Source organism: Anolis carolinensis, chromosome 1, assembly GCF_035594765.1.
Source record: "Anolis carolinensis isolate JA03-04 chromosome 1, rAnoCar3.1.pri, whole genome shotgun sequence".
NCBI lineage: Eukaryota > Metazoa > Chordata > Lepidosauria > Squamata > Dactyloidae > Anolis > Anolis carolinensis.
In genome coordinates this window covers 199,481,415-199,508,065 of record NC_085841.1, presented here as the reverse complement: position 1 = coordinate 199,508,065, position 26,651 = coordinate 199,481,415, and the positions used below count along the sequence as shown (strand labels likewise).

Sequence of the window (26,651 nt, the reverse complement as noted above, 5' to 3'; positions counted from 1 at the left end):
GTGATCTTTTCCAAGCTTTCCTATCTCCTCATAATGTGGCCAAAATACTTCAGCTTTGCCTCTAATATCCTTCCCTCCAGTGAGCAGCCGAGCATTATTTCCTGGAGGATGGACTGGTTGGATCTTCTTGTGGTCCAAGGCACTCTCAGGATTTTCCTCCAGCACCAGAGTTCAAAAGCGTCTATCTTCCTTCGATCAGCCTTCCTTATGGTCCAGCTCTCGCATCCATAGGTTACTATGGGGAACACCATTGCTTTGACTATGCGGACCTTCATTGCCAGTGTGATGTCTCTGCTCTTCACTATTTTGTCAAGGTTGCCCATTGCTCTCCTCCCAAGGAGTAAACGTCTTCTGATTTCCTGGCTGCAGTGATCTTCGTGCCTAGAAATATAAAGTCTGTCACTGCCTCCACGTTTTCTCCCTCTATTTGCCAGTTATCAATAGGTGTCGTTGCCATGATCTTGGGTTTCTTGACGTTTAACTGCAACCCAGCTTTTGCACTTTCTTCTTTCACCTTGGTGATAAGGCTATCAACTGGTTTTGATTGCCCTTCGTCCTCAATTTTCACAGGGCCAAGGACGGAGGAGGGATTGTGGGAGTTAGAGTCCAAAACATCTGGAGGGCCGAGGCTTGCCCATGCCTGAGCTTGGTTTGAATGAGGCGCCTCCCAATAGGAAAGCATTACAACAGTATGGATGGAGTCTCACCCCACCGGCCTTGCCTTCCTCTCCTTCTCTTCCAGGGGAGGAGCCACAGCGTCCCCTGCTCTCCTCCTCCAGACCCAGGCAGCCGATCCATTCTCAGATCGCGTCTTTCGCCTTGGAAATGTAAACAGGAGGAGCTCTCCGCCTGAGCAGGGCTCCCGATCGGCCAGGCGCCCTGTTTCCCCCAAAAGGATTCAAACTGGGGAGAATGCCGCCTCCGCCAACGCTGCTCTTCCTCGGCGCCTTGGTCCAGGCAGCCCACGGATGGGGAGAGCTGGGCCTCTTCGCAGGTAACCGAGTCCTCGGAGTCCATCAGCCCGCTTTGGCAGGAGAGGCGAAAGAGATTAGGCACCTTCCCGTGATTAAATTGCATGGAGCCACGGCAGGTAGAGCTGTGCCCAAGCTGCATCCATTCTACAGAGTAGAGATGCACACCCAACCCCACAATCAAGGGCTGCATCAGTGTTGTAGAGCGAAGGCTGTTTGGTACTGCCTTAACTGCCATGTCTCCATTCAGTGCAGTTGTGGGAGTTGCAGATCAGTGAGGCACCAGCACTCTTTGGCCCCTTCTAAAGGTAAAGGTTTTCCCCTGACGTTAAGTCCAGTCATGTCTGACTCTGGGGGTTGGTGCTCATCTCCATTTCTAAGCCGAAGAGCCGGCGTTGTCCGTAGACACCTCCAAGGTCATGTGGCCGGCATGACTGCATGGAGCGCCGTTACCTTCCCGCCGGAGCGGTACCTATTGATCTACTCAAATTGGCATGTTTTCGAACTGCTAGGTTGGCAGAAGCTGGAGCTAACAGCGGGCGCTCACTGCGCTCCCGGGATTTGAACTTGGGACCTTTCGGGCTGGAAGTTCAGCAGCTCACACTGCCATATATACAGCCCCCAGTGGCCCAGTGTGTTAAAGCACTGAGCTGTTGAACTTGCAGACTGAAAGGTCGCAGGTTTGAATCCGGGGAGCGGAGTGAGTGCCCGCTGTTAGCTCCAGCTTCTGCCAATCTAGCAGTTCGAAAACATGCCAATGTGAGTAGATCAATAGTTACAACTCCGGCAGGAAGGTAACAGTGCTCCATGCAGTCATGCCGACCACATAACCTTGGAGGGGTCTACGGACAAATTTGGCTCTTGGGTTTAGAAATGGAAATGAGCACCAACCCCCAGAGTTGGACACGACTGGACTTAACCCCAGGGGAAAACCTTTACCTTTACACTGCCTTATAAAAATCCAGTTTTGAACCGGATTATATGACAAGCGTAGACTCATATAGGGGCTCCTGGTGGCACAGTGTGTTAAAGCACTGAACTGCTGAACTTGCGGACCAAAAGGTCCCAGGTTCAAATCCCGGGAGCGGAATGAGCGCCCGCTGTTAGCCCCAGCTCCTGCCAACCTAGCAGTTCGAAAACATGCAAATGTGAGTAGATCAATAGGTACCGCTCCGGTGGGAAGGTAACAGCACTGCATGCAGTCATGCCGGCCACATGACCTTGGAGGTGTCTATGGACAACGCCGGCTCTTAGGCTTAGAAATGGAGATGAGCACCAACCCCCAGAGTCGGTCACAACTAGACTTAATATCAGGGGAAACCTTTACCTTTACCTAGACTCATATAATCCAGTTTAAAGCAGATAATCTGCATGATATGACAGTGTAGACTCATGTACAGTGTTCCCTCACTACTTCTCTGTTCACTTTTCGTGGATTTGCTGTTTCGCGGTTTTTCAGTAAACTCTAAACTTATTATAAATCATAAAAAATTACAATGTACAGCCTAAAGAAGGGAGGAAGCAGAAGCCAAAGGGAGAGAAAGGAGCCCAAGTGGCAACAGATATAGTGATAGTGATTGAAAAGCCGCTCTTGTTTTCCCATGGTTTTAACATAAATACAGTACAGTGTTCGCTCACTACTTCGCGGTTCGCTTTCCGCGGATTCGCTATTTCGCAGTTTTTCAGTAAACGCTAAAAGACTATTATAAATCATAAAAAAATTACAATTTACATCCTAAGGAAGGAAGGAAGGAGAAGCTGAAAGGGGAGAAACGGAGCCCAAGTGGCAACTGGAGGAGGAGATTTATCAACACACAATTGGTTGATAAAGACTTAAAATCGTGTATAACTACTAAAATAATGTATAGATATATAGTGTCCCTACTTCACGGATTTTCACTTATTGTGGGTGGTCCTGGAACCTAACCCCCGCGATAAGTGAGGGAACACTGTAATCCAGTTTGAAGCAGACAATTTGGATTATATGACAGTGTAGACTGAGAAGATCAATGTGAATCAATGTAAAAAAGTGTCCACATAATTTACAGGGATCTCCAAACCTTTCATACATCCCCTCTTGCCTGTCTAGATCACAGTTGCAGTCTCTTGAAGAGGACTGATGTAATGCATGGCTATGGTACAATGTGTTTCTGCTACGTCCCAGATGGAGCAATCTACTTGAAAAACATCTGGTCAACTATTCAGGTATGGTCCCATCATTGATTCATGCGGACATAACACATCAGTTTCTTTTCTAAAGAAGCATTGGTGGCTCAGTGTGCTGAGCTGCTGAACTTGGAGACCGAAAGGTCCCAGGTTCAAATCCCGGGAGCGGAATGAGCGCCCACTGTTAGCCCCAGCTCCTGCCAACCTAGCAGTTTGAAAACATACAAATGTGAGTAGATCAATAGGTACCACTCTGGTGGGAAGGTAACGGCATTCCATGCAGTCATGCCGGCCACATGACCTTGGAGGTGTCTACGGACAACGCTGGCTCTTCGGCTTTGAAATGGAGATGAGCACCAACCTCCAGAGTCGGGCACGACTGAGCTTAACGTCAGGGGAAACCTTTACCTTCTTTTCTAAAGAAACATCGGGATTGGGTGAAAGTATACTGGGGAGAACTCCTCTCACTTAGAAAATGCCATGCAGAGTGTTGTGCAGGAGTCTGAAAACTGAGATCTAGTATCTAGTGTAGGTTGGAACTACAGTAGAGTCTCACTTATCCAACATAAACGGGCCGGCAGAATGTTGGATAAGTGAATATGTTGGATAATAAGGAGGGATTAAGGAGAAGCCTGTTAAACATCAAATTAGGTTATGATTTTACAAATGAAGCACCAAAACATCATGTTAGACAACAAATTTGACAGAAAAAGTAGTTCTATACGCAGTAATGCTATGTAGTAATTACTGTATTTATGAATTTAGCACCAAAATATCACGATATATTGAAAACATTGACTCCAAAGATGCGTTGGATAATCCAGAACGTTGGATAAGCGAGTGTTGGATAAGTGAGACTCTACTGTATTGTGTCATTGGTGTGGCTTCCACATTTTTACAGCAACTGTGTTTATTGAGATTCCCTGCAGAGTATTGGTTCCCAATGTCTTCTAGTGAGACAGAATCTATCTATATATAAAATTCAGTGTTTGTGTGTATGCATGTATGTGTGTGTGTGTGTGTGTATATGTATCTGTGTATGTGGCAGTTTCTTCTTATTCTTATTATTAATTCATTTCTATCCCACTTTTCTCCCATGGGTGGGATATAAAACGGCATACAACATATAAAATTCATACAAATACATCCGACCACAATACATAATCAGTTAAAACGTCATATCCCGATATAAAAACACAATTAACAGCTTTCTGATTGGCTGTCACTTCCACAGGCCACTGCGACCGCCACGAATGAATGACCTGCACTACACTTGGCACCCTGACCCACCTTGGCCAACTGTGAATACTGGCGGGATTTGGGGGTGATTGCTTTAGGAATCTGGGAATTGTAGTTCACCCTTATCCAGAGAGCACTGAACTCAGCTGACATCAGATCTGTACCAAACTTGACACACAGACCCAACATGCCCAACTGTTAATACTGGTGTGTGTGTGTGGGGGGGGGGGGGGGGCTGGTGGCACAGTGAGTTAAAAGTGCTGAGCTGCTGAACTTGCGAACCAAAAGGTCCCTGGGAGCGGAATGAGCGCTTGCTGTTAGCCCCAGCTCCTGCCAACTTAGCAGTTCCAAAACATGCAAATGTGAGTAGATCAATAGGTACCGCTCCGGCGGGAAGGTAATGGCGCTCCATGCAGTCATGCCGGCCACATGACCTGGAGATGTCTATGGACAACGCCGGCTCTTCGGCTTAGAAATGGAGATGAGCACCAACCCCCCAGAGTCGGTCACGACTGGACTTAACGTCAGGGGAAAACCTTTACCTTACCTGTAGTTCACTCACATGCAATTTCTCATGGGAGCATTCATACAAAACAAAAGGAAAGACTGGCTTTTTTCTAATAAATAGCATTATACATTACCAAACTGGTTTTACCAAACTTCCCAAAACAAATAATGCGTTTTTCAAATAACCCGGGCACCGCCGTGTGCCCAAGCTAGTAATAAACAGGACAGGATCCACTGCTAGAAAAGACAGCTGATTTGGGGCAGTGATGTGTCATGAGGAATTAGCAAGTTGATAATTATTCATCTTTCTTACTAGTTTTTTTTTTTTACTGCCAGGGTGGTGGGATGAGGCTTGAGATGACATGAACTTGGTTGAGCTTGGGTTTCCTGTACTGTGACTCCCATGGGAAGGGCACTGTTTGCTGCTCTTCGGTTGCGGACAAGCCTTTGTTGCTTCTGAAAAGAATGGGAACATGGCCAAAGTAAATGTCACTTCTTTTTAACAAGGGAGGGCCCAGCCCCTAAAGAGTGTTTCATTTCTGTTATTCAGCTAAATGGTTCATTGGTGAAAAAAGTAAATGAGTGCAATCAATTTCTTACCACATATTTGGTATCCTATTTCCGTAAAACTCCAGACAATTGGTCATATACAACCTCTGTAAGGTATAATCAGAAATGTCTGGAAGGCACCAGGTTTCCTGCCCTTGTCCTAAGTAAATACTGTGAAATCTCAGCTTAAGAGCATCCCAACTTAAGAGTGTTTTGAGTTAAAATCCAGTGCTTGTCCCAGGTTTCACTTTGACATAAGAGCAGTGTTTTGGGTTAAGAGCTTGCACCGCAAGAAGGGCCAGTGTAAAAGTACAGGATTTTAGGGCTTCAAGGAAGCAGTCTCAATTTCTCATGCTCTTATCCAGTTTGGGAGATTGCTGCCTGCTTTGAGGAACTTGGGATTATCGATTTTGTGTGGTTTTTATTCCTGGTATGTTTGACTTCATGAAAAGAGAGAGGGAGAGAGAGCAAGAGAGGGAGGGAGGCTGGACTGAGTACAGTAGGAAGAAAAGGATGGTTTTGTCTCTTAACTTTGTGCTTCTACCATTTAAAAGTTGGTCTTTCCTTTTTTATTGTTCCATGTGAATGTGCATTTGTACCTCCCTGAGTCCCTTTCGGAAGAGAGGGCGGGTTAGAAATAAAGTTATTATTATTTGTTATTTATAACACATAACAAAAATGGGGGGGGGGGGGGTGTTTCAAGGGCCCAGAACAGATTAATATCATTTCAATGAGAAATTTGCTTTTGGATAAGAGTGTTTTGAGTTAAGAGCTCAGTCTGGAACAAATTGAACTCTTAAGTCAAGGTATCACTGTAATATTCTGACCTGGATCTTTTTACCCATAGAAGTTCATTAGAATCCAAACACAGGATTTACTATCATGTTCATAAATCAGTGTTTGAAATAAAGAAAGAAATCAATGCTTGTCCCCTATAAGATCTTGTAGACAAGTCACATTTGCACTTAACCTTAAACCAGTGGTTCTCAACCTGTGGGCCGTGAGAGTGAAAATCTGGTCCACGAACCTCCTTCCTCTTTATTTATTTATTTTATTTATTTTATTTCTGCTCCTTTCCGCAGAGCTGACCATTGCATTGGATAGAACACATCAGCTCTAGATTATTAAATTTGGCTTTTGTGAGCGAGGAGATGGCAACCACTGGATGGCATATGTTCTGTATCAGAAACTAGAGCTAATGTGGTCTATCCAATGCAATTTTCTGAATCAGCACCACAAATAACCAAACCGGATCTAAAGTTGACTAAAAACTGATTTATAACCCTTTTGGTAATAATGTTGGAGAGTGGTCCCTGATCAAAGTAGTCCCTGTTCAAGAAAGAGGTCCCTGGTGAAGTGAGCCCATTTCAGTTTATCATGAATATGCTATGTGCTCATATATGTGTCCTCTTTGCTCTTCCTGCTTGTGTAAGCATGTGTACAAACTGGCAGTAGATGTAGCCTCGTACTGCATTTTGAATCCAGGATTCTGGTTTTCATCATTCATCCCCATCTACACTGACCATTTAACACAGTTTCAAACTGGCATTGAAGAAAGTGGTTTTACTATGCAGATGACTGCATAGGAAATCCTAGAACCAATATAAGGCCCGGATGGCGATTATGCAAACCGAAGAGCACTGATGCAAATTAAGGGCATTCTTTCACGCACGTTTGTGGGAGATTGTTGTTTGGCCACTGTAGTTGAAAACTTGCTTTACAGTATATTCTGCAGAAAATGCTTCAGCAGTACTCCATAAAAAGGAAAATTAGCTTTTTTTTTTTAGCAAACCTTGTAAATGCTGGTTTGTTTTCAGTAAATGTTTGATTTTATACCTATTTTATATACCTACTAGCTGTGCCCGGCCACGTGTTGCTGTGGTGTTGTCTGGTGGTGTTGGTGAGAAATTGTTGAGGTAGTGGTGGTATTGAATGTCTGTTGTATGGTTGTCTTTATGTTTAGTATGCATTTGGTTGTGTGTGTACTGTGAAAGTGGTGAGAGTAGAGGGGGTCTATGTCCCTGTGTAGTACTGTATAGTGAACTAGCTGTGCCTGGCCACGCGTTGCTGTGGCAAAGTGGTGATGGTATTGGTTAAAAATTGTTGTGTAATTTTTATTTGACGTTATTTGCATTTTTTAATTGATTTTATTGTAAGTTATATTTTTATTTATTATATTTTATTATTTTATTGTATTATTTTTAGTTATTTTCTGTTATTATAGTATTTTATTGTATCCATTTTTTAGTGTTTTTTATTATTTTTATTGGGTTGCTAGGAGACCAAGTTGGAGGAGCTTAGCCTTCTAACTGGCAGCAATTGGATAAAAGCAATTATTCCTCTCTCTCTAATTAGGACTTTATTTTTCTTTTCTTTTTGTTGTATCAACCTAGAGGCGTGGATGATGGGTTGTGTTGTCAAATTTTGAGGTTGGGGGGCCTGTAGTTTTGTTGTTTTGTGGGTCGCCGTGATGCCATCACTCTTTTATATATATAGATTATCTGGCAGTGTGAACTCAAGATAATCCAGTTCAAAGCAGATAATATAAGATTATAAATGGGTAATATAGCTGTGTGGAAGGGCCTTTAGTCTACACTGCCATATAATCCAGTTAAAATCAGATAATCTATATCTTATAGGCAGTGTGGAAGAGGCCTAAGTGAGGCCTAACTGTGCCTGTCCCCTGGGCTGAGTAGGTTGCTAGGAGACCAAGTGGGCAGAGCTTAGCCTTCTAACTGGCAGCAATTGGATAAAAAACAATTATTCCTCTCCCTCTAATTAGGACTTTATTTTTCTTTTCTTTTTGTTGTATGAACTTAGAGGCATGGATGAGGGGTTGTGCTGCCAAGTTTAGTGTTTCTGGGATGTGTAGTTTTGTTGTTTTGTCCTAGGCCGAAATTTCATTGCCTTTTTATATATATAGATATACCTGGAGTCACATAAACAGTTTTTATTCGGAAAGGGATCATGAATTTAAGAAGCTCTGCTATATATTATGTGAATGCTTATTGTCTGGGACTTAGGAGTCAATAATAATATTAAGTCCTTTTTTTCATTTCCCAGGTGAACATAAGTAGCACTGAAATGTTGGAAGTGGTGTCTGTTCCAGAAGAACATAACTGTCAACGTTCAGAAAATCTATTTGCTTTTTTTAAATGCTTGGTTAACAATATTTGGAAACCAGGCATTTCTAAGGAAGTCATCATGTCCCTGGACCAGTATGGAGACAAAACATGTTTCAAGGTCCAACCTATGCAAAAAGTGTCCTACACTGTGAGTGCACAGCAAAACAGTGAGTAATGTTATTGTTTTAATAATCTGTTCATGACATATGCCAGTGTCACTTGATTGATGGAAGTTGTGGCAAGCAACTTCTGTAAGATAATGTGGGTTTTTCTTGTGTTTTGTTTTGTTCCAGTGCTTGATCACAGACTCTTTCTATTATTTGTTGTTGGTGGTCTTCTTTTTCACTTTGCGCATAACCTAAGTAGGTAAGTGCTTGTTTTTGTTGTGTGTCTTCAAATTGTTTTCGGCTTATAGCAGCCGTAAGGTGGATGTCCGGTGGGGTTTTCTAGGCAAGATTTGTTCAGATGGAGGGTGCCATTGCCTTACTTTGAGGCTGAAAGAGTGTCACTTGCCCAGGGTCATGCAGTGCATTTTTATTTCTGAGCAGGGATTTGAACCTTGGTCTTCAAAGTCATAGTCCAGTACTCAAACCACTCCACCACACTGGCTATCAAGTAAGCACTAGAATATTTTTACTGGTTATCACAAAGGTGGTGTGGAAATCTAATGGCTCTTCAGATGCTTTTGGAATTGCATTTCCCAGCATTCCTCACCCTTAGCATTGCTCACTCTGGCTGATGGGAGCTGCAGTCCAAGAGCATCTGGAGAATGACACTTAGCTTACACCAGCCTATACCCAATAGACTTTTATCTCCAATATACTAGGCGAAAAAACATAGATCTATAAAACTTTCACCACCAAAATGGAAATAACAGGAAAGTGGAGGCTGGAGCAAATAAATCATCCTTAAATGCATTCTGAAAAAGTAGATGGTTCCAAATGTTTTTATATATTTATGCATAGTATACCTGGCCTAATTGATTGTTTTCACATGCAAATATTACACTATGTAACATGATTTTTGTTCCTGGGTTATAAATGTCATTTCCTAAATGGTTCTATCATAAAAACATGGGAAAAGTTTATTAAACTGCACAAACTTTATTTTTTGCGGGACATCCTGCAGCACACTTTGCTATAGTTTTTCAATGAATATATCATAGAATCTCAACCAATACAACATGGCTTGTGGCAGCCACAAAAACAAAGTTTCTAAAGTGTAACAATCACTTTCAAAATAAGTTCCACCCAACTAAACAGGAAATAACACTTTCAAACCAGGAACAGAACATTTTTCAAATTTTGTTATATAATGTTATTAGTTATTTGTTCTGCTTGAACACAGTTTATACATTGAGCAAAAGTGAGAAGCTGTGTTGGCGCAATGGGTTAAACTCTTGTGCCAGCTGGACTACTGACCTAAAGCTTGGGTTGCTGACCTGAAGGTTGCTGGTTCGAATCTGCAAGATGGGGCAAGCTCCCATCTGTCAGCTCTAGCTTGCGGGGACATGAGAGAAGCCTCCCAGCAGGATAGTAACACATCCAGGCGTCCCCTGGGAAACGTCTCTGTAGATGGCCAATTCTCTCACACCAGAAGTGACTTGCAGTATGTTCTCAAGTTGCTTTTGACACAATAAAAAAAATTGGAAAAAGTGAGCATTGTGGATTAGGATTATAGAGAAAGCACAGACAGAGAGCTGATGTGGGATAAAGGCATTCTGTTGGTGTATAAATTGGAAGAGGGGGCTACAGGGTTGTCTACATAGGCCTAAAACTCCGCGTTCAACCAGGTGTCCAACCTAGATGTCCAGATGATGTCCAAGGACTGTAATATGGGATAACACCAATTCACCCATTATGTGAAGTGGGAAATACTCTGGAGTTTCAGAAAAATTACAGAGCAATCCCATACTTTGAGGTCATTATGGACAGATGGATTTATTCTAAACCAAACGGGTCCACTGTCCACACTAGCTGAAGGCACTGTCCCCTGTTCTTTGTGCCCCACCATGCAGGGAAAATGGGATTGATCAGGTCTATGGTTTGGTTTTCCCCTGACATTAAGTGTAGTCATGTCCGACTTTGGGGGTTGGTGCTCATCTCCATTTCTAAGCCAAAGAGCCGGCATTGTTCATAGACACCTCCAAGGGCATGTGGCTGACATGACTGTGTAGAGCACTGCTACCTTCCCATTGGAGTGGTACGTATTGATCTACACACATTTGCATGTTTTTGAACTGCTAGGTTGGCAGAAGCTGGGGCTAACAGCGGGAGCTGACCCTGCTCCCCGGATTTGAACCGCCAACCTTTCAGTCAGAAAGTTCAGCCGCTCAGCAGTTTAACCTGCAGCGCCCCCGGGGTCCTATAACATCCTCCTGTTACCACAGCAGATGGCCACTGAGCTCCTAGCCAGCACCTTTGCTGACATTAGAAGAAGAGGGGAGAAGAAGGTGGTGATGTCAGCAAAGGTGATTGGGGATGGTCAGGAGCTCCTCTGGAGCCCCATAGCAGTCTAGCAGTGGCAACAGGGGTCATGCAAGGTTAGATTGCCATCCAAATGGGCCAAACTGGTTTCAGCTCCACTGGATTCTGCATTCTGCCCTTCAATCACTGGGAGATGGAGATGGCAGTGTAGCTGCCCCTGAGGCCATTGTGTTGCCACTCTGGATCAGCCTTGGGTTTAGTGGTACGTTGATGAGCTTGTGTTGTGGTCTCCATTTCTATAAGCTTGAACCCCCTTGTCCTTGCGGACAAAAATGTTAATAGCATTCCTATTTTCTTCCCAAACAGAAGTGTTGCATTCTATTATTCTGCTGGAGTAGCGCTTGGTGTTTTTGCCACTCTAGTCTTTCTCCTTTTGATGCTTAAAAGATTTATTCCCAAGGTAGGCACACTGCTGGTAACATTTCTTAAAAAGGCAGCTGAGTGTTTGACACTTAGCTCGGTTTCCCAGAATAAATTGAGCTTTTAGTTAGTCCCTGGATGCCATAAGTAAATAACAACGCTGCAGTATAATTGCTTTAAAGTAGTTACAGCTGAATTTGTGTCAAAGATTGAGGGCTTGTTTGTTTATATAAAGTTTTTTTCTTAGACTAACATTTGCTTACTTTATTCTAATTTTATTTGTTTACAATTCAGATGCTCAGCCACACATCTTAGCTAGGAGGAAGTTGTAAATAAGGGGAACTTCATAACCCATCATAAGAATTAATGGCCTTAATTGGGGTGCGTCATGATGGACAAAGTCTGGGTTTCAGATATTGTCAGACTACAGCTTCCAGCGTTTTTCACTTTTTGTGTTGCTTGCTAGGACTGATGGGAACTACAGTTCCAAACTATCCAATAGCTCAGTGGTTCTCAACCTGTGGGTCTCCAGATGTTTTGAACTTCAACTCCCAGAAATCCTAACAGCTGGGATTTCTGGGAGTTTTAGGCCAAAACCCCCGGAGACCCACAGGTTGAGAACCACTGCAATAGCTAGTCCCAACTAGCACATACCCAATGAATTAGTGGAATTTACAGAAGTGTTGACTATCGTTCAGCAATTGATGTAACTGGTCTATTTTAGTTTGGTCTGACAATTGGGTTTTAGCTGGTTGGGTGGATTCAGCTTCTTTTCTGCAGTCAGGAGCATTCTGTTTGTGGAAGTGTCTCAACCCTCCAGCTGGAAGGAATTAGAAATAAATCTTACCTACCGTATGTAATATATGTATATATCTCAACATTTTAATCAACAAATCAACTCTTATATATACACAAGTTTTTGTAGTTTTAAAAGGTTTTTAGCATTTTCTGCAAAAGAATATGGGGGCTAACCAAACAACAAATCCCAGGATTTTATAGCATTGAGCCAAGTCAGTTAAAGTAGTATTGACGTGCATTAATTCTGCATTGTAGATGCATCCGTAATCATTGTTTCCCTGCATTCTAGCTTGAGCCTAAATCCCCTTATTATAGTGTGGCACAAGCAATCCCTCCCTGCTTTTGAAAAATAAAGGCACTGTACGCAATGGAATAAGAAATCATTGCTAGCTTGGGTTACCTTGATTTCTCCCTAGCTATAAGACATCAGTGAGGTGTGAGGTCTTCATAGAGGTTTTTTGTTGTTGTTTTTTTTTTGCATGACTTCATATGTATAAACCCACAAAGTACTCACCTACCTCTCTGCTTTATTCTGCTATCCTGCCTGTAGTTAAGTACCTTCTGGATTTTAATGAGTGGATGCTGGTTCTCTTCTCTCTATTTTCTTTACACTTGGAAAGAGGATTTGAAAGCGCTCTGGCACAATTCATCATACTACATAATGGGTAAGAATATGAATTAGAATATGTCAGACCATTATGTCAAATAGTGTATAGTGTCAAAGATACTTTGGAACATTCTGTCAAATAGTGTATAAATGTAAAAGCAGATATTACGATAATTATTATAATTCCTTTTCAATATTGCTGTCTTCATAAAAATGTGATGTTTCTAAAATAAGTTGAAACTGTTTCTTTGGTTTCGAAAAGTACAGTATAATCCCTGTATCCACAGGGATGCATTTCAACACACACACGCACCATGAATGCTTTAAACTATGGATAATGGCAAACTTTATATTTTGACCATACAGTACAGTCTCGCTTATCCAACCTTCGCTTATCCAACATTCGGGATTATCCAACGCAGTCTGCCTCCTGCCCGGATCCACAGCTGTTTTTCTAGGCAGCAAGGACTGAACTTTTTACGAATCTAACTTCCGACAGTTGTTACTGTTAGTTCATTTTATGCAATTCTATCTTTATTTTTATCAAATTTTTTAGTAGTCAATGTTTTTGTTGTCAATGTTTTCAATACATTGCAATGTTTTGGTGCTAAATTCTTAAATAATTATCTCCTCAGCACTGATAATTACTCTCCTTGTTTATTCCATCTTAAATTCTCCTTTTTATAGTACAGTAGAGTCTCACTTATCCAACACTCGCTTATCCAACATTCTGGATTATCCAACGCATTTTTGTAGTCAATGTTTTCAATATATAGTGATATTTTGGTGCTAAATTCATAAATACAGTAATTACTACATAGCATTACTGCATATTGAACTACTTTTTCTGCCAAATTTGTTGTCTAACATGATGTTTTGGTGCTTCATTTGTAAAATCATAACCTAATTTGATGTTTAATAGGCATTTCCTTAATGCCTCTTTATTATCCAACATATTCACTTATGCAACATTATGCCGGCCCGTTTATGTTGGATAAGTGAGACTCTACTGTATTTCTATTTGCCTCATTAGATTTTAATTCATGCACTTTGTACCACTGCCCAGTCTTTTTGTTATCTTGTTCTTATTTGGCAGTTTTATTCACCATTATATTGCTAATTTGTTGGTTTGATCTGTGTAATGTTAAATGTTAATGATCTTTTTAATGTGAATGTATTTTTAATTTTGTTTATTGCGGAATTTTGGGCTTGGCCCCATGTTAGCCACCCCGAGTCCCCACGGGGAGATGGAGGCGGGGTATAAAAATAAAGTTATTATTATTATTATGAGCCTTCGGTGGCACAATGTGTCGGTGGCACTGAGCTGCTGAACTTGCAGACCGAAAAGTACCAGGTTCAAATTCGGGGAGCGGAGTGAGCGGCCACTGTTAGCTCCACCTTCTGCCAACCTAGCAGTTCAAAAGCATGCAAATGTGAGTAGATCAATAGGCGGGAAGGTAACGGCGCTCCATGCAGTCATGCCGGCCACATGACCTTGGAGGTGTCTATGGACAACGCCGGCTCTTCGGCTTAGAAATGGAGATGAGCACCAACCCCCAGAGTCGGAAACGACTGGACTTAACGTCAGGGGAAACCTTTACCTTTACCTTTATTACTACTACTACTACTACTACTAATAATAATAATAATAATAATAATAATAATAATAATAATAATACAGTAATTACTACATAACGTTACTGTGTATTGAACTGCTTTTTCTGTTGATTTGTTGTGAAACATGACGTTTGGGTGCTAAATTTGTAAAATCATAACATAATTTGACATTTAATAGACTTTTCCATAATCCCTCCTTATTATCCAAAATTTTGCTTACCTAATATTCTGCCGGCCCGTTTCTGTTGGATAAGTGAGACTATATTGTACTTGAATGGGAGCATGCCACAGAATTGCACCGGAGGACCTAAAAAAGTCCACAAACATTTATTTGAGGGTGGGAGGAGAATGTATTTTGAACTATGAGTAAGTAAATCGATACCATATCTTTTGGATATGGGGGTCATACTGTTTCACCTTTGGTAAAATGGGGAGGGCAATCAGCAGAAAATGTTATCATCAGAAACATTTGTACATAATGGAGCTTGCAAAAATGTGAATGGTCATCATGATTGAAATCTTTTTTAAAGAAATGTAGACTGAGATGTTGTGTAAAACATTGCTATGATACCATAGCCACAATTTCTCACATTATGTGATCCCTCCAAACCCATCTTAAAAGCCACTAGGCTACACCAACCAAAGGGCTCTGTTATGCAGGCAGTTGGGTTGCTGAAGATAACAACCATTAGGATTTTGTCATATCTGCTCATCTCAATGCATGTCACTAGATATATCATCCTTCAGTGCCCTACTTACTAACATCACAGAACCCCTTCAGTTAGTTCAGCTGGCTGCCTTTTAAGGTGAGTTTGGGGCATTTGCAATAATCAGAGTGGTGCCATGAGCATTCATGTTGACTACATAGCTGCCCTGGAGGATCTAGAGCAGTGATTCTCAACCTGTGGGTCCCAGATGTTTTGGCCTTCAACTCCCAGAAATCCTAACAGCTGGTAAACTGGCTGGGATTTCTGCGAGCTGTAGGCCAAAATACCTGGGGACCCACAGTTTGAGAACAACAGTTCTAGAGATTCCCAGAGAGAACATATCAATCAAATCTGTGAATAGCCAAACTGACAAAACTTAAAACCACAAATATGAAGAGCCTACTGTATCTGAAAGTATTTTATAGAGATGTGGGGGAGTCCTGTGCTCCTAACCCTGATCTGCTATATTTCAAATAAGCTGACTTTTCCAAATAACTTTTCAAACTTGGCAAGCTTATTTCCTCTTCAAATAGCTATCAAGTGTGCTGTAGCAGCAGTTTTAAAACAAACAGAATGAACTCATTTGTTAAAATGGTGTTTGCCTAGTTTGTTGAGCTGATGTTTATTCTTCGCCATAGGTAACCAAGTAGGAGGGCATTTATAATCCTGAAGATAACATATTGCTTGAGGGTGGAGTAGAGTTGCTAGTCTGCAGCAAAACCAGAGTATTGTGATGCCTTTGGCATAGGTAAAGGTAAAGGTTTCCCCTGACGTTAAGTCCAGTCATTTCTGACTCTGGGGGTTGGTGCTCATCTCTCTTTCTAAACCGAAGAGCCAGCATTGTCTGTAGACACCTCCAAGGTCATGTGGCTGGCATGACTTCATGGAGCGCCGTTACCTTCCCGCTGGAGCGGTACCTATTGATCTACTCACATTTGCATGTTTTTGAACTGCTAGGTTAGCAGAAGCTGGAGCTAACAGCAGCCGCTCCCGCTGCTCCCGGGGTTTGAACCTGGGACCTTTCGGTCTGCAAGTTCAGCAGCTCAGTGCTTTAACACACTTCGCCACCGGGGCTCCTATTTATAAAAGCTTTGGCATAAGCTTTTATAAATTCTGGCAAGATTTAAATGTAAATATCTGCCTCAAAAGTCCTGGTAGTTTTTAAGGTATTAGTTGGCAGCTTGTTGATTTCATGTCCGTTCAGGTTCAGGACCTTGGCTAGCTCCTTTAAAGTGCATATTAAATCCCAGCATGGATTCACGACATCACTGATATAGACACCATTAGTTGCCACTGAATCTTTGTTGTTTCTACTGTAACATTAGTCTTTAATGTTTTCATGTTTGTTTGGGATTCTTTTTTTTTTTTTTTTTGTATTCAGGGTATATTCTAATAGTCGGATTGGCCAGTTTTGCCATTTGTTACACGCATGGACCTCCCAGTAGTGAGAAAAGTAGGAATCTCTTGATGTGGACACTGCAGCTCCTCGGCTTGATCTTGGTCTACTTTGGCAGCGCCATCCCGCAAGTTGCAAGTGCGACAATTGCTTCCATGCTGTGTTCGAAATTCCTGCGTTACCCTTTGAGATTCTTGTACCACGTTGGCAGGTTGGTGTCCTTTGATTGTTAAGCTATAGCATAAACAACAGCAATATAATAGCATAAACAACAATATAATGAAGCCATTTCCTATCTCCATTTGTTAAGTGTACAAACATCTTTTCTCATTTTGCAATGCAGCTACACATTAGAGCAGTGTTTCTCAGCCTGGGGGTTGTGAGGGGGATGTCAGAGGGGTCACCAAAGACCATCAGAAAATACATATTTCTAATGGTCTCAGGAACCCCTTTGGCAGAGAAGGCTGAAGATCTCTCCGCCTGTCTTTCTCTTCCGTTTTGGAAACAGATGAATCCTCTCACCAAAAGAATTCAAATTTGGGAGTAACAAGTATTTGTGCCAAATTTGGTCCAGTGAATGAAAATGCATCTTGCATATCAGATACTGACATTACGATTCATAACAGTAGAAAAATTACAGTTATGAAGTAGCAACGAAAATAATTTTATGGTTGGGGGTCACCACAACATGAGAAAATGTATTAAGGGGTTACAGCATTAGGAAGGTTGAGAACCACAGCATTAGAGGAAAAACAATGTTGCTGCTAGAAGCAGCACCCACAAGTTGAATCCTGCCCCTCTGAAATATAGCTTGCTTGGATCAGTTTTATCGTTTCACCAAATTGCTTCTCAAGCTGTCTGGCTATTTTCTCCCCAATGTGCCAGGGATCAATAACATATTTGTGCCATATATTTGTAAGGCTTCCTAGAAACCTATAGTTTGGCAGCCAATGGCTTATGGACTGGTACTCGTCCACAGATCACTATTGTGACCAGCACTGATTTATTTTGTTTACTTGTTTTGACAAATACAGTAGAGTGTCACTTATCCAAGCCTCGCTTATCCAAGTTTTCAATATATGGTGATATTTTGGTGCTAAATTTGTAAATACAGTAATTACAACATAACATTACTGCGCATTGAACTACTTTTTCTGTCAAATTTGTTGTATAACATGATGTTTTGGTGCTTAATTTGTAAAATCATAACCTAACTGGATGTTTAATAGGCTTTTCCTTTATCCCTCATTATCCAAGATATTCACTTATCCAAGCTTCTGCCTGCCCGTTTAGCTTGGTTAAGTGAGACTCTACTGTACTCAGAATATCTTTCATTAGGCTCACATTTTGTATTGCAGTAATGGATTTGTAACCTAGAATTGTGAACTCATGACAGCTCCATATTCAGGATGACTACCTGTCCACGATAGTGGCAGTGTTGCCATGATCGTAACACCCCCTCCAACCTACTTTGACAGCCAGCAGCACATTGAGCAGTAGAGATCTGTACACTTGAGAATTGGGGCACAGGAAGATTGTATTTACATCTTCCTCCTACTATTGAGCAAAGCTATGACAATCATTAAGACTCCTGTAATTCCTTGTAGAAGCCTCACTCATTGGTGGGACAAGCATCATGATCCTTCTGTATCTTGATCACCAGTTGAAGAGATTTTCATTGCTTGATTCTGCTGCCGGCTATTAAGATAGGTTTGAGAGGGTTAACCTAGGAGAAGTTAGTTAGGTATGCCTTTTTTATGATGAAGGTGATGTGATGTAGGAAATTGGTGATGGTTTATTTTCCATTTTGTTTTTTTTTGTTTTTTTTGTTTTTTTTTTTGAGAAGGTATGTGTTAACCGAGGAGCCCCGGTGGCGAAGTGTGTTAAAGCACTGAGCTGCTGAACTTGCAGACCTAAAGGTCCCAGGTTCAAACCCCGGGAGCAGCGGGAGCAGCCGCTGTTTGCGCCAGCTTCTGCCAACCTAGCAGTTCGAAAACATGCCAAAGTGAGTAGATCAATAGGTACCGCTCCGGCAGGAGGGTAACGGCGCTCCAGGCAGTCATGCCGGCCACATGACCTTGGAGGTGTCTACGGACAACGCCGGCTCTTTGGCTTAGAAATGGAGATGAGCACCAACCCCCCGAGTCAGACATGACTGGACTTAATGTCAGAGGAAACCTTTACCTTTTACCTATGTGTTAACCAATCATAGTGTGGCTTTTTTGTATCAGAAGTGACTTGAGAAACTGCAAGTCACTTCAGGTGTGAGAGAATTGGCTGTCTGCAAGGACATTACCCAAGGGACACCTGGATATTTGATGTTTTGCCATCCTGTGGAAGGCTTCTCTCATGTCGCCACATGGGAAGCTGGAGCTGACAGATGGGAGCTCACCCTGTTACCCGGATTCGAACCACCAACCTTTCGGTCAGAAGTCCTGCTGGCAAAATGTTTTAACCCATTGCACCACCGGGGGCTCCATGTGACTGGCTAAAAGGTGTAAAATATTTTAAGACATTGGGAAAGCAGTACCAGGAAGTAGTAGCAAGCTGCTTTAAGTATGTCTCTGAATGCAGGATCCCAGTTGTTATTTAGCTTTTCTTTGCATAGATCTCATTCTCTTCCTTCCCTGTAGTCCAGAAACGACAGCTGGCATCTGTGCTACATTTATGGATTTATAACCTAGAATGATATATAATTGCTTCTTATTTCATAAGACTAAGATCCACTGTATCAATCAGCAGCTGCATTGAGCAAAGGAAGCCTGTTCAGCTGCTAATCAGAGCAGGAGGAGGAAATTGTTTAACCTCCTCCCACCAAAAACACTAATCAGAAGCAGGATTCTGTTACAATTCCTTATTGCAGCCACACTTATTGGTGGGGTGTGGGATTGAAACAGTCTCCTTGTGCCACAATCAGAATGTGAACAGATCTTTTCACTGATGTGGCTGCTGGATATTAGGGAGGACTTGGAGTGTCTGGCCAGGAGATGTTACTCATCGTATATACTCGTGTATATGTTGACTTCATGGATAGATCAAGGGCAGGTTTGGGGGCTAAAATTGTGAATTTTTTAATGATCTGTGGACAAATTGAGGGTCATTCTACACTGCAAGAAAAGCACTAACCTTGGGGACCAGCCGCCCCTGATCACCACTGTTGCCATTTTCCTGCTTCCCCCAAACATTTAAAAAGGCCTTTCACCAGTCTGCAAAGAGAAAGATGGTTCCTTTTTGGATAAAAAAATAAAGGGACGGTATTAACTCTTTATCAAAAAAGGAACCATCCCCTTCGCTGAGTAGAATGGCGAAAGGAGAGAGCTAAGTCCCACCCCACGGGAACCAAAAAGAAGCACCTTTTCTCTCCATGTTCCTTTGAGGGAAAATGCCGAAGAGTCACCACTGTTGCCATTTTCATGTCTGGGCATTTAAAATAATAATAATAATAATCATCATCATCATCATCATGTATATTTATACCCTGCTTTCTCTCTCCACAAGGAGACTCAAAAGTGGCTTACAGTAAAAGCACTTCAATACAGTTTAAAATCTGGGCTGTTGTGACCATGTTCCAGAAGCATTCTCTCCTGACATTTCACCCACATCTATGGCAGGCATCCTTAGAGGTTGTGAGGTTTAAGATTGACAAATATACAAACATTAAAACAGAATTAAAGGCCAGAAGCAGTGCTATAGCAGAGACAGTAGAAGGTTTTGGTTTATTTTTGATGAAAGTTAAGGTACCATGCTTACACTGACTCATGGATAAGTTGACCGAGGTTTTTGCCATCAATTTTTTTTTACTAAAATGTCTAGACTTATGTATAACTGTATATACTCATGTGTATGTAACTTAATAGCTGGTGTAGAATAGTGACATGTGCATTTAGTGCCACTCATCAATTACTAAACATCTTTTCTCTGCTTTGAGTTCATCATATATGTGCAATTTTTTTTTTCCTTTTAGAAAAGCAACTCAGTTTTTCAAATCCAAAAAGTTAGAGCTTCACTCTCTGACTGAAGAAGAGTATCAACAGCAAGGGGAAAGGGAGACCACCAAAGCCTTGGAAGACCTGCGTCAGTTCTGCAGGCGTCCTGAATTTCCCTCCTGGGTTGCAGTGGTCAAGCTGCAACACCCACAGAAGTAATAAGCCTTTCTGACATCTCAGCAATACTTTTACTTATGTGGATGCATAAATATGTAGCTTCCTGAAAGAATGAGATCATCTTTCTGCAAATCAAGTTTATGTGAACAGAAAAACATACCTTTGGTTTTGGCAAAAAGGAAGGTTGGTCGCTTAGGAAACAATTGCTATGCCTTGGCTTTAAAAATTGTGGCTGAAGAGTCTGTTTAGATTGGAGAAGGGAGGGCTGAAAGGGAACATGATACTCATGTTTCAATATATGAAAATATATCACATTGAGAAAGAAGCAAGCTTGGTTTCTGCTGCTGTGAAGACTAGGTCACAATGGAGCAATGGCTTCAAATTGTCGGAAAAAAGATTCCACTTAAACATTAGGAAGAACTTTTGGACATTAAGAGCTGTTTGGCTGTTCATGACTATAAACATGAATCTCTACTAGCTAGGCTATTCTAAGTCTAGCTTACAAAATAGAAACCGCAGAACAGGGTACCACCCGTTTCATTTAGCAAGTTTATGAGCTCCTTTTCTGTAACATGATTTACACAGCATAGCATGTTAGCGTACAGCAGGCATGGGCAAACTTCGCCCCTCCAGTTGTTTTGGACTGCAACTCCCATAATTCCTAACAGCCGGTAGGCTGTTGGGAATTGTGGGAGTTGCAGTCCAAAACACCTGGAGGGATGAAGTTTGCCCATGCCTGCTGTACAGAATGAATTTTGAGTTCAAATCAAATTTTTCTTCAGTTGCAAGATCACATAGGAAGTCCTGGGAAATAGTGAAACACTCATTTCTTAGTTTCGGCTCTAAAGTACAGCAGGAACTGTACATTACAGTAGTAATGTAAACAACCTTTATAGCATTGTTGACAAGAAAGAGGACATTAGTGATGCTCTCACTAAATGTTTGTAAAGTTCACAGAAGCTGAACAACATAGAGGGGAATTTATTAGAAAAACCGATACATGTGATGACTATTAGGGGCTGGTAATGGGTGCTTCTTGTTAATGTGCAATTGACATTTCCCCCATCTTGAGATGTGTTGTACATTAGAATGGGATGCATGTTGTAATGAATGCTGCGAATACCAAAATACCAGAGTGGGTTTGCCAGGAATTTTTGGTACAGGTTAGGTATCTCTTATCCCAAATTCAAAAATTCATATTACAGTGTTCCCACACTACTTCATGGTTTGCTTTTTGCAGACTTGCTGTTTCGTGGTTTTTAAATAAACACTAAAATAATATTATAAATCATAAAATAATATTATAAATTCATCTTTCTACTTCCTTCCTAAGGAGAAGCCTAAGGAAGGAGAAGCTGAAGGGAGAGAAAAGGAGGCTGAAACAGCTTTGTTTTCCCTTTCACAAGGCAGCAACAGCAGCGGGAGCGTGAGGAGGGGACAGAGATGCTACTTGTAAACAACACAAATATAGCGATCCTACTTTGTGGATTTTCACTTTTCGCAGGCGGTCCTGGAAAGTATCCCCCGCGATAAGTGACGGAACACTGTACTCCGAAATTGTCCATGTGGTTGGCTGAGATAATGACACCTTTGCTTTATGATGGTGCAGTGTACACAAACTTTGTTTCATGCATATTAAAATATTGCATAACATTAACTTCAAGCTATATGTATAAGGTGAAACGTGGATGAGTCTTGTATTTAGACATGGGCCCCATCTCCAAAATATCTGATTACATACATATATGTAAATACAGATACAGTAGAGTCTCGCTTATCCAACAAACGGGCCTGCAGAACGTTGGATAAGTGAAAATGTTGGATAATAAGGAGAGATTAAGGAAAAGCCTGTTAAACGTCAAATTACGTTATGATTTTACAAATTAAGCACCAAAACATGTTTTACAACAAATTGACAGAAAAAGCAGTTCAATGCAGTAACGTTATGTAGTAATTACCGTATTTACAAATTTAGCACAAAAACATCACAATGACTGACTACGAAAACATTTACTAAAAATTGACTACAAATAAAGATAGAATTGCATAAAATGAACTTACTGTAACAATATTGTAGGAAGTTAAATCTGTAAAAAGTTCAGTCCTTGCTGCCTAGAGAAACAGTTGTGGATCTGGGCGGGAGGCAGACTGCATTGGATAATCCAGAACGTTGGATAAGCAAGACTCTACTGTATTACAAAATTTGGAATCCAAAACACTTCTGCTCCCAAGTATTTTGGATAAGGGATATGCAATATGTGTTTGTTTTCGTCTTACCTTTATTTATTTATTTTTAGATTTGCACACTTTATCCTTGGATGTCCTCATGTGTCACCTGAAGAAACATCTGCCCATGAGGAACAGTATGGCCCTGGAGGAGCTCTCTTTGAACAGCAGCTTTTTCATACAGGGACAGAGGCAGAACCAGACCCACAAGCTGGTCCCACGAGCAGAGAGGAGAACCAGCAAGAGGAGGAAGAAAGGCGGAAGCAGCCAAACAATCTGCACTGCTGTACCAGAGAAGTTCTTTGAGTAATCCCATCAAGCTGAGATGTATCAAAGATACAGCAGTTGCAGATGAAGGTGTGAGAAACCAGGAGGAACCGGTCGTGTAATTCACACATGTTTACCAGAACTAGTTGTTAAAATTGTTAAAAGATGCAGAGGCTGGAGAGACTCAAATGAGATCTAGGAGTAGCAAAGAGCAGAGCAGACAGAGACTGGAGTTGATGAGGAGGACAGAGAGGTGATGATAGGGTCAGAGGAAGGGAAGAACTGGATCACCCAGAACCACAAGATGGGAACTGGTTCGATATAGTCAGAACTCCACATTTGCTGGAGATAGGGGAATGGAGAAGCTGCAAACAACACTATATAACAAAATTTGCATTATTGGTTTGAAAGTATTATTTTCTGTTTAATTGTGCGGTATTTACTTTCAAAGTAGTTGTTATACTCCAGAAACTTTGTTTTTGTGGTTGCCACAAGCTAGGTTGAACTCAAGGAGATAATCATTGAAAAACTATAACCAATGTGCTGCAGGTTGTCCTGCAAAAACATAAACCTTTTCCATGTTTTTATGATAGAACTAATTAGGAAAAGACATTTATAACCCAGCAACAAAAATGTTACATAATGTAAAAGATCTCCCTAGGAATCTACAGAGTTTCCAGCATGGTTCTGTGGTCAAAATCCACTGGAGGACCTAGAGATTGAATAATCCAATCTGCAAAAGTCAAATCTGTAAATCGGGGGGGGGGGGGGGGGGTATTTTTAAAAGTCCCACTGGTTGGAACATTCTGCTCTCCAGACGGTAGAGGGCAGCCAAGGCTTTCTGAAGGACTTAACTGCGGTTTCATTGGTTCCTGATCCACTTGAAGGTTAATAACCCTCTACTAAGTTAATGTTTTAATTTTTATTCAGATTAGGAGGCCTGTAGGGAAAAAACCCATAGTAGTTAGTTCACTTTTCAACAGCAGCAGTCATGCAAGATATTTTTCTAGGTGAGTCAGAGCAACAAATAGTGGTCCTCCTTCTAAAGTTAAGGTATTGATTGCCCAAGTCCAGCCAAGTTAGCTTGGCACCAGGGGCAGAAAACCAAACAAGATACCTCTATTAAAAACATGCTAATAGTATATTAGTAACTAATTGTTCCTTGTTCATATCACACACTGGCTGCCCGAGGCTGTCCCAATCTGCTGTTGGGTGGCAGTGACTTTACTTGAAGATTAAATATTTGTTTTGTTGGATTGAGAGAACCACCAGTTAAAGCCACTTGAAACTAATGCAATTTTTCCAAATTGAAAGTGAGGTTAGATCAGAGATATCTTTGCTTGAAGATAATTGCATAGACCTGAAGGTTCAAGGAATGGGTTGTAGTTGATGCCATATTCCCTTTATTCTATTGTAGAACTTTCAGAATAGGCAGGCATTGTGTGATTTCTGAGGGAATGCAGGATTTGGGATTGGAACGCAACATTTTATCTGTTGCATCTCAAGAAGAAAAAGTTGTTTGGCCTTTAGTATGTTCCATACTGGGCAGGCAGTAGCAGAATTACTTGTGTAAACACAGATGACCTCATATGTATTTTACAAGAAGCAAAACTTGGCACAGGAAAAAAGATATTATTTAATCACAATGTAAACTCAGCCCGCATATATCTTTTGAAAGCAGATCTGCAGGTGACCTGCTCTCTCCTCCTTAAATATGATCAAAATCACAAAGATTTCTCAATTCACTGTTTATAATGAGATCCAAAGGGAAAGCGTAAAACAGGGTACAGAAGAAATTACCAACAGCACTAGAAAACACATAGGCTGCTCAGGGTCAAACTCACTTGTTGCATTTACTGTTTTCAAATTAAGGAGTTTCAAGAGGAATTTTCCTTCTGACTACCACGTCTTTGCTTACTGGTGAACGGTTATACTCCTTGTGGCCTCAATCAGCTGGTGAACAGACCTTCTTTGTGGAGTGTAGCTGCTGGCTGCTAAGGTGGGCTTTAATGGGGGCAGGGAGCATATACATAGTCTTACATTAAGACTTGAGAGCTAGTGTGGTAAACTAGTTTCAGTATCAGACTACAACTCTGAGTCATACACAGCACCAGAAAATCATGTGAAAGAGTCTCCATAAGTCAAAAATTACTTGGGCACACAACAGAGTAATAATACGGGGTAATTATGGATCCGTCACTCTTGGTTATAAGTTACAGATCCATAACTGCCTCATATTATTGTAACTGTAGTACAGAGTACCAGCCCATATTAGTCATTCGCTCTTATGCGTTTGGGTGAGAGTAATCGCTCAGTGAAACTTATGAATGTATAATTGTACTCTGAGCAGATTATGGCTTAGCTCTATATGTGACATGAGAAGATTCAATGAAGGAAAAGAAAGTGGATACCATTCTCAGGTTCTGCTGAGGATATAGATCTATGGTAATTGCATTAATTGCAAGTTGGTGCCTTTCAGTGGGTCTTCTCTAGGTAGTGCTAACATGTAAGCTATGGATGTAGGTTCTCCTACCCAATGGTCTGTTGTATGCTTAGTTGCCTATGAATGGTTCAGGGGTGGGGAAGCAGGGTGCATGTTTGCGGTGGAAACAGTCTTCCTATCTTCTCCTTGGATAATGTATGAACAGCTCAGTCTCTGCTTTATGAGAGGTTTCAATGTTTCATACATGCTAAAGTGAGCCAATATATAGTGTGTACATTATTTTTAAATGATATGTATATTTTTAATAAAGTATCTTCTTTACAATTTAAAAACCATTTCCCAAAGAACAATATATAGTGGTTCTTGTGTCATAGGTGGAGAAGGAAAAGTGGGAAAGGCCTTTAGCTGTCTTACAAACTATTTAGCTGTGTTTTTACTTCTCTCCTGAGTGGGACAACCAAGTACCTAGTCTTCTTCTCCACTCTTCTCTTACAAGGATAGTTTGAAAAGGAAACCTTAGAAGAAAGATGCATGTTAAATCTGGTTAAATCAAACAAGCCAGCCGCAAAGTTAGCACCCTTCCACTATTGGACAACAACTCCCAACATCTCCAATTAGCTGGGCATGCACAAAGACCCTACCAGTTTGTTGCTGGTAAGTCCATACTATCCTGTTAAATTATTATTATTACTCAGTAGTCTGGAGGTAAAGAGGCAGGGGTGTGAAGTAGTTGTGTGTTGGATTAATACTCTGGGAGATTATGATCTGAATCCCCATTTGATCATGGGAACTGGATGACCGTGGGCAAGTTGCACTCTCAGCTCCAGAGGAAGGCAATGGTAACCCCCTCTGAACAAATATTGGCATGAGTCAGAAACATCTTGAACACAAACAGTGACAATAACAACAGTCTGAATTGATAGCCAGGGGCATGGCATGATTTTCCTGCAGCATCAAGCAGTTCCCCTGCCGCCACTGTGGATGCCTTGTGTTCATCCCATCTTTGTATTTGCTCAATCATGCGTTTCGCCACTGGCAGAGTGCAATGACAACTAGACTGTTGTTGCACACATTGTTTTCTCAC

The 26,651-nt window shown here is 41.4% G+C and overlaps 1 protein-coding gene across 2 annotated transcripts; it reads left to right on the top strand.

The window, feature by feature from the left end:
- The first annotated feature begins 791 nt into the window (after positions 1 to 791).
- On the top strand, positions 792 to 25,902 carry nemp2 (nuclear envelope integral membrane protein 2). 2 transcript variants are annotated; one of them, XM_062963777.1, is made up of 9 exons: positions 792 to 994; positions 3,061 to 3,176; positions 8,496 to 8,724; positions 8,851 to 8,923; positions 11,350 to 11,443; positions 12,752 to 12,866; positions 16,514 to 16,739; positions 20,493 to 20,669; positions 22,929 to 25,902. In XM_062963777.1, exons 1-9 carry the CDS (start codon positions 913 to 915, stop codon positions 23,161 to 23,163), a joined length of 1,347 nt encoding a protein of 448 aa, XP_062819847.1. In that variant the 5' UTR covers positions 792 to 912; the 3' UTR covers positions 23,164 to 25,902. The 2 variants fall into 2 exon arrangements, with proteins under 2 accessions (XP_062819847.1, XP_062819852.1); XM_062963782.1 differs by lacking the exon at positions 3,061 to 3,176 and having other exon boundaries at positions 813 to 994.
- The last annotated feature ends 749 nt before the right edge of the window (positions 25,903 to 26,651 follow it).

Coding starts and splice junctions, on each gene's coding strand:
- nemp2 (XM_062963777.1), top strand. CDS start 913: ATGCCGCCTCCGCCAACGCTGCTCTTCCTCGGCGCCTTGGTCCAGGCA. Junction 3,177..8,495: donor ACATCTGGTCAACTATTCAG/GTATGGTCCCAT, acceptor TTCATTTCCCAG/GTGAACATAAGTAGCACTGA. Junction 8,725..8,850: donor TGTGAGTGCACAGCAAAACA/GTGAGTAATGTT, acceptor GTTTTGTTCCAG/TGCTTGATCACAGACTCTTT.